Here is an 8,908-nt window from a genome sequence, read left to right on the forward strand (position 1 = left end):
CCAGAACAACAGGAATGTTTTGCTGCTATGAAGAAGGAAATTTGTTATGCAGGTATTTCTGTTCCTGTTGATGTCGAGCTCAAGTCTATCATAATGGTGGATGCGTGTTCTACTGGAGTTGGGGCTGTACTTGCTCAGAAACCGTGTGAAAAAACTTGCTTTTGCATCCAAGACATTGTCGAGCACTAAGAGGAACTACTCAGTAATTGGTATAGAAGCCTTAGTTGCTGCATGGGGTGGGGTGTGGAATACTACGGAACGTATGTGTGTAAAAAGGTGTTTGCATGCGTCAAAGCTCAATTCTGGTGGCAAGGTATGGATGATCAAATTTCTGCATGAGTGGTAGAAAGTAGCATTTGCAAGGAGGGGGAGAAGACAGTGGCATAGCAAGGGGAGAGTTGGCCAAACAGCTAGGGCGGTCGACCTCGAATATGGAGAACTGGGTTTGAGTCTCGGCAATGACGCTAAACATCCTGTGTTTCTGGGCAAATCACTTAATCTCCCCGTGCCTAACAAAAATGAATGTGTCCTCATGTAACGCAACTGGTGCTATGTAAAGCACTCTGATACCCGATTCAGGTCAAGTTTGCGCTATATAAAACTCTGCCAAAAAATAAGGAGGGTGTGGAGGTGGTCTGCCTTGGGTGGCATAAATTTTGGGAGCGGTTGCGGCCCCCAAGCCCTGCTCTTACCTGTGGCAGCACATGACCGAAAATGCAGGAAACGTTTGCAAGAACTTCACCCCTGTCCCAGTTCTTAGGACACCGAGGGGTGGGAAAGGCTGGGACGCTGCCACAGGCTGTAAAAGGCCTAGCTGCACCACTGAGAGAAGAGGCTCAAGGTGGGTGAGCAGGCAAAAATGGGGCATCTCTCTAATCAGGAAACCTTGACACAGTGTTTGTATCAACTTGATTGGACCCATGTCTGAATTAAATGGGGGGTGCAGGATTGCCTTAGTAGTGGTTGTTGTGCCTTCTAGGTGGTGTCTGAGTTGTTCATGAGAGAGATTACCGCCGCAGCCACTATTGAAGTGGCGGCCGGCGGCGACCTGCAACTGGCGATCGGCTCCCCCTTTTGAGCTTCTGAACCCAACTCTCACTGGCCTCACACACCAAAAGCTGCCCCTGATCTTAAGAATTGCTGGATTCCTCCACTTGGAGCGCTGAGGCTGTCGACATCACCAGACTGCCCCGGGGTCACGCAAGACTGATCTGGATTTCCACGGACCTGCTCATGGTGGTGTGCGCGCGCCTGCCTACCACACAGCGTGCTGAGGAATACCACATGCCTGCACCATGACTGTGGTAGGGAATATCAAAGCCTTGCAGGACAATGTTTCATACCAACCGTCTCTGTCTACAAGCAGGCATCAGGCCGAACAGGGCTCTTTCATTTTGGCCAGGGGCACTCTTATAAGATGCATTGGAGTGTCGGATGAACTTAACTTCTCACCCTGGTACGGGAAACACTTGAGGCACTGTATTGGTGGACCACAGACTCTCATGGACCTCCTTACTTTTCCTGCCCGCCATTTTGCTGCTGCTCTCGGCCGTTTTTCTCTTAACTCGATATTTTGGTTGTAGATATTTTTTCCTCGATATTTTGGGTAGTCGATATTTTGGTAGTCGATATTATTTCACTGATCCGCTTATAGTACCATGGCCCTGTGCTCCGCCTCCTCTCTTTAACTATTAAACCACTCGGTGACCTTCGATAGCTGCTGTCCTGTCATTAAACCCCTCTCTGGCTGCGCTACCATGAACCCAGGACACGCCTGCTGTCTTACCAGATCAGATTTCTCTGTGGTCTTTGATACAGTGGAGATTGGCAGCTCCTGCCCTCCAGTACTTTTACACCTCTTGTGGCCTTCAATATAAAGGACCACTACCATGCCTGCTCTCTTGTACAAATAAACCCCTTCGTAGCCTTCAATACCGTAGACAACAGACGCGCCTCTTTTGTACTATTACTCCTATCACGGGGGCATTCCACCATGTTCCATGCCACATCTGATCTTTTGATTTATTACATTTCTCTGTGTCCTTTCATGCCATGAACCATGGCCATGGCTGTTCTTTTGTACTATTAAACCTCTCTGTAACCTTCAATACTGTGGGCTAAAGACACACCTACTGTTTGATAGGACCAGGCATCTCTGTGGGCTTCAATACAGTGGAACAGGGCCACGCCTACTCTCTTGGACCTCATCTGTCCTTCAGAACCAGGGACCACACCCATTCCTGCAGGACATGAGATACTATAATACCTTTTAAATACTGGCAATATTTTGCCCTTCTCAAAGACAGAAGGAAGGATTTTGAGATCAGACGTCTACCAGGATGTCACAGGTGACCCCCGGGACCCCAGAGAACAGTGTGACTTGAACAGCAACAACAGCAAGAAGTAGACAAACGATAATCAACAAACACTGAGTCAAAGGCACAAGCAAAAGGGAACAGACTGCACAGCCAGGGGAAAGGGAAGGAAAAACACAGGACAGGAGCAGGGACGTAAGGCTGTGTGAGGAGCCAAGACAGCTATGAGATGCTGTCAGGCACTGAGCCATGTTTGCGACCATGGAGTTGTATGCATTTGGAAGAGGTCATGACCATGGATTTGGATGCACGGGTAGAGAGCTTGACCATGGAGACAGATGCATGTGAGAGGGCGTAACCATGGAGTTGGATGCAAGGGAAGAGGTCGTGACCATGTATTTGGATGCAGGAGGAGAGGTCGTGACCATGGAGTTGGATGCACGGGGAGAGAGCTTGACCATGGAGACGGATGTATGTGAGAGAGGGCGTAACCATGGAGTTGGATGCAAGGGGAAAGGGCATAGTCATGGAGTGGGGTGCAAGGGATGAGGTCGCGACCATGTACTTGGATGCACGAGGAGAAGGCATGACCATGGAGTTGGATGCATGTGGGAGAGGGTGTGACCATGGAGTAGGGTGTATGGGGAAGAGAGGGCAAGACCATAGAGTTGCATGCACGGAAAGAAGAGTTGACCATGTATTTGGATGCACAGGGAGAGGGAGTGACCATGGAGTTGGGTGTCAGGGACAGGCGGCATGAACACGGAGTTGGATGAATAGGGAGAGGGCGTGACCATGAAGTAGGATGCTTATGGGGGAGGGCGTGACCATGGAATAGGATGCATGGGGAGAGGAGGGTGTGACCATGAAACAGGATGCATGAAGGAGGGTGTGAACCAGAAGACCTGGGAAACGCCGTGAACCTTCCTTAAATATTGGCTGAGTTGACATTCAACCCTTAGCTGAACCTGAGTGATTGGAATCATCAGCATCATCATAGATCTTCTGACATTTTCCCAACTGGAGTCCAGACCCTGGAGTGTTGCGTGGCCCAGCACATCAAAAATACCCTTACTACCTTAAAATGAGAGCGACTGCCAGATTTATTGTACCCCACACTCCTATCTGAAGCACCACCACACCTGGTCTACCCAGGCCCCCGTCGGGTCTGATGTGCACCGCCACCGAACCCCACCTTGGACACCAGATGTGTCAGGTCCTGCAGCGCTGAACCAGGGTGTTCCCTGAGAGGTTCTTGGGGATTCGAGGGCTGACATCCGTCCAATGCAGCCAGAGCCGCACGTGCCTTCGCCTTCTTTCTGGTGAAGGCCATCCCTTGGTATGTCTGCCCATGAACTTCAACCTCAGCCAGATAGATCTGTCTGTGGCCACCACCACCTACAGAGAAGGCCCTATATTTCGGATCACGCATCATTTTGATGAGTTCTCTCACTGGGTTCTTGCCGCTTTTTGTTAGGACTGGTTCATCCTGTTTCGGACTCGCTGTGTTATCGGGGGGAGTTGAGGCAGCTTGGTTGGCAGATGAGCACATCCAGGATTCCTTCTGGCCTGACACCAGTCCCTCAGCTTGTAACACTTTTATGGCTAGATGGTTTTTGGCAGCATATTTAGAATGCCCTGAAGCCTTAAAAGTATTTCCATCAACATTGGTAGCCATTGTGAACAGGGGTGCCTGCAATGTCCCAGTCTGGGAGACCTCAATGTAGTGGAGGTCAGGCCTCAAGAGGCTGAGCCTCATAAGTGCAGTCATTCCCAGGAATGGGTCAGATCTGTAAGGTCCACGCTTACATTTACTGGTCAACGTGTCATGTTTAGCCATTTTAATGGAACGATTCATTGAGCCAAAGTTGTTGGCAGAGCTAGGAGTGATCTGCATTCTGTATGAAATGTTTGCATGTTTTCTTTTGGATTTCATGCGTCGCTTGAAGGAGAACCCAGCAGTTCCAAGAACCTTGTGAATCAGACCAAATGCCACAAGCCTCAGGGCATGCTGGGCGCTGCGAGTGATGGCTTCCCTCTGTCCCATCTCAAGATGGCTGACAGCATCCGTCGGCTCATCCTCACAGGGATCATGCAGGCCTGGCCCACCTGGCAAAAGAAACCCCGAAGCCAGACATTCGAGAACCCTTCTGAAAGCCTCGGCAGCCCCCATTGGCCTGCTGACTGTTGCGATTACCCGCTGGCACAGAATCTCCAGAGGCCAGCTACTGAGGGGCGCCCAAGAAGGAAGCGGACAGCACAGGCTCCTGAGAACACGAATGACTATAACACATGACTTCAGTCCAAGGGCTTGAGCATGAAACCACTGGGTGCGCCTGATGGACCTCAAGGCAGCCAGGCATGTCTGTCTGTCCAGGACATCAAGGTTGTTGCTGGCTACTGTTTCACTATTAGTCATTTGGGCCTTTCCGTCTGGTGCTGAGACAGATGCGAGTCTGACCGTCAGCTTCAGGAGAGGATCCAGACCCCGCTGTACCACAACAGCACCTTCCGGGATGCTCTCGCTTACGTTATACCTCTCCGTGATTGCAGAAAGCTCTAGAGACAGATGTTCTGCCACCCTCTTGAGAAGAGTGACTGTAGGTGCATCCCGGCACAAAAGAACCATCTCCAGGTCCACATCTCCTTTCAGCAGAAGGCCCTTACCTATAGATCCCACCCCGACCACTCCTTGGAGAGCTCGGAACTCATTCCCTAGCTCCTCGGCTGCTGCTTCTTCCTTGTTTTTCTGTCTGTCTTTTGTGACACCTGGTTGGTCTTGTACCTCATCTTCCTCTCCGTCAGCATCATAACTCTCATCCTCCAGCTCCGCCTCGCTCTCTGTACTGCTAAACCCTTCCATGGCCTCTTCCGGGTTGTCCTCTTGACCTGTCCTCTGCTCTAATGAAGCTCTCTGGGATTTCTCCTGCTCTTCCATGCTGTCAGACAAGGATTTCAGAGCCTGCTCTGTGTGGGCAATGATAGTCCTAACTGCTTCCATCTCTTCCTGGGTGGGGTAGAAGGCTGAATGCCTGGCCATAACATGGCGGCTGTCTTTCAAGAATAGGAACTGTGGATGCATGACTGTTACCAATGCCAACAGACTCTCGCCTGCCTTCTGAGGGATGCTTTGGCACTACAGAGTCATCTTGACTCCCCTTCATGCTATGGTGATGCCTGAGATAGGAGCATAGCCCTCGCAGGGGTGTGAACCACTAAGCTCCTCAACGTACAATATGCATTGAGTGGCCATGTTACCCAGCAACAGAGGTCAACTCTGAGATATGAAGTTAGAACTTCCAAACCAATGGCCTTGTCTCTGTGACATCATCACTTCTCATGGAATGAGTCTCTGGTAACTGTGAGAGGACATCATCCCTGTGCTATGGAAGAGAAATATGAGAAACTGAGCCCATTCGCCTACAAAGTCAAACTAAGATGGGGGGTTCACGGCTTCAGAGGTCACAGTTTAGCCCAGGGCACCACGAGAATCCAAATCATCAATCAGTTCTTCTTTACTGGATGAAGGGGAGTGCCAACCATTCTTGTGACATCTCTAAGACACTCAAAGTAAGGAACTGGCCTCAGAGCCAGGTCTAGGGCAATGCAAGATGTTACAAAAGAAGAGAATTTGTTTATGACCAGATATAAATTCTACACCCGACACCAGAAGGTAGAAGAGAGTACAGATGAATTTGTACCTAGCTTGCCTGAGTGGTCCACCAAGTGTTCCTTTGGGATGATGACTGATGAACGTATTAGATCTCAACTTATTGTTCAATGTTACAATAAAAAGATTCAGGAGAGGTTGTGGGCAGCAAAGAATCCTACTTTGAAGAATTCTATAGGGATCGCCATGGTTTTAGAGAAATCAGATTTGTGCATGAAAGAGTTGGAGAGGAAGGAACATAAAGCGGACGTTTCTGAAAAAGGGGTTGTGAGAAAGTAAACTCCTGTTAGCCTCTCTTCTGCAACGTCTGTGACTTCTAAAGGGCAAGCGTTTGCTTCTGCTTCACAGGCTAAGTGTTGCAGTCGGTGTGGCAGTGTAGGTCAAGGTTCGGATTCCAAGTTTTGTTTTGCCAGTAACAGGGAGTGCAGAAGGTGTGGTCCCATGAGATCATTTTGCGAAGGTATGCAAGATGACACGCAGAGAGAAGGCAGCGTTTGTCACTGAAGAGTCCACTGAGCCTGTTGAATTAGTTGACAGGATTTTGAGTTTATGCTGTGGTGATGATATGGATAATGAGTGGCGTAGGCTGAATAGACCAAAAGCAAGGTTTAAGGTCAATTGTTGTGATGCACTGCTTATGGTTGACACAGGATCAAAGTATACCATTGTGCCCAAAACTTTATTTACACAGTTGTGGGGAGGCACATGTTGAAATCTAAGGACATTTCAACTTCTGGTTACCAAGGAGAAACAATTGACATTGTCGGCTTTATGGAATCTTAAATAGAGTTTGGAGATAGTGATAGAGCGCGCGAGGCCACCCGACCAATAGTTTTCGCCGTTTCCGGCTTCAGGGCCCATATACTTTTCAAATCACCATATACATCGATCAGGTGACTTCACGAGCTCTACCAATTTGGTGTGTGTGTGTTCCCTGCTACCAATTCTCAGTGCACCCGACTTACCATCCACCGATGCGGGTGCCTAATGACCACAATGAATCAGGGAGCTAGCTGTAAAGAAAAGGCAACAAAATACAAACCCAACCAATAACATTCAAATACTGTGTAAATGACCACGGACAACTGGAAGTTTTTTAAATGTTTATCTAAAGTTCAGTATTTTCTTGCATGAGATACAGTAAAATAAGGCAATCAATAACCAAGATAATGTAAATCACATATGCATAAAGAAATAATGGCAGAGTAATCATCAAAGTACTAATAAAATGTAACGAGAAAAGATACTTATGCAAGTCAGTATTATCTAAAACAGTGATAGACTAAGTGTGTGTGATTATAGAAGAACTTATAATGAATAACACGCTTCACTTAAGGTGAAAGGGCCTTTGAACAACCTAGGCAACGAAGTTCTAGACCATATCAGGAAATGACACACTGCTATGCAAAATATAATTTCTAACAAATGAGAAGACATAGAAATAACTTTGCAAAATTTTAAATGACTTTCAATAGTTGCGGAAAGGCATGGAAAATATCACATTTGCAATGTTGAACTTTATTGAAGCAAAGTTAGAAATTCAGAAGGTGCAAGAATTTCAAGAGATTTCGGAGCAGTATTTACCTAGAAAGGTGTGGAAACCAAACCCTGGCCACGGGTCAGTTAAAGTCAGGAAACCCTCAAGGAAGGATACCCCTCAAAGGACAGCAGGTGCAGAATGGACACCCAGGACAGGACAGGATACCCTCGGAATAAGAGTCAGGACAGGACCTCAGGACAGGACAGCAAACCCTCAGGACAGGACCTTCTTCAGGACAGGACCGGAACCCACAGTTAGGAAGCAACGCCTGCGCTCCACCCGCTCTGCAGATATAGATCAAGACCCCGATTGGGTCAGCGAACTCCCAGCTAAGTGCCTTGCCAGCACTTTAAGGTTCAGTAAAACCTTAGTCTATGGTCAAATTCGGACAGAGTGCTCCGCAGCTCTCTGTATTTTCAGTCACCTATTGAGTGCGTTGGGTCAGTGACAGGTCAGCTAAACCAGACAAGTCGGACGGTTCACTAGGTGAACCCAGGGTAGATATACAGTTTTGGGACAGTGTACCACCCCCCAATGTTGCAAAGTGTCAGAATCCCTCAATTTCGATTGGTCCTAAGGTAGGATTTGGGTAACACACCAATCACAATATGCGATTTGAAGCCTTCATTTACATATTTTGGGACCGCCTAGCATGTTTGGGTTCCCATGAGCTAACAGTAGCACATAAATACAATGTAACATATAAGAAGCCACATTCGCTGTTCTCGCAGGGCAGAGGTGACTTTCTCAGGAGCATCTCGCCCATCACTGCCAGCTGGCTATGTTCCATCAGCCAAGGTCCCTCGTGCTGCCGAATGTCGCACAGGCGCAGAAGGGACCTCCAATATGGCTCTCCTCTCACTCAGACCCCCATTGCCCGCGGTACATGAAAAGTAAGCGAAAACAAATTAATACATAATAATGTCATTATGAAAACACATCGCAGGGTTTGTACTTTTAACTCATCATCAAGAAATAAACTTATGCAATTTAAATGTTAGCTACATTTAGACGAAATACAAGAGCAGTGGCACGAGCAGTACCACATGATAAGCACAGCTATGAATTACGCATGCGCATAACTTTCCCTCCACTTCTGCAGACGCGTCAGGACACGTGAGTGTGGCTGACGCATGCGCAGTAACTAAAATACAAGCGGCGGCCATTTTTAGAGGACATGGATTAATTTCATTAGAAATACACATAGGCAAGCGTCTCAAACTTTACTCAAACTTAATATAAACGTTAGTAAAACATACACGGGTTACCTTATTACACATAAATGAGGTTCTTGATTTCGGCAAGCCGCAAAATATGCGAAGTTTTGCTTCATCAATAGGACCATTGAGGGAAATATTTGTGTCTGAGAATGGTCTTGCCATT

At 47.8% G+C, this 8,908-nt stretch overlaps 1 protein-coding gene across 1 annotated transcript; it reads right to left on the reverse strand.

The window, feature by feature from the left end:
- Positions 1-3,462: 3,462 nt before the first annotated feature.
- On the reverse strand, positions 3,463-5,397 carry LOC144798193 (interleukin enhancer-binding factor 3-B-like). The gene is made up of 2 exons (XM_078668941.1): positions 5,163-5,397; positions 3,463-5,048 (listed from the first exon to the last, which is right to left on the reverse strand). The coding sequence occupies exons 1-2, from the start codon at positions 5,395-5,397 to the stop codon at positions 3,463-3,465; spliced, it is 1,821 nt and encodes a 606-aa protein (XP_078525067.1).
- Positions 5,398-8,908: the final 3,511 nt, after the last annotated feature.

This window comes from Lissotriton helveticus, chromosome 12, assembly GCF_964261635.1.
Source record: "Lissotriton helveticus chromosome 12, aLisHel1.1, whole genome shotgun sequence".
NCBI lineage: Eukaryota > Metazoa > Chordata > Amphibia > Caudata > Salamandridae > Lissotriton > Lissotriton helveticus.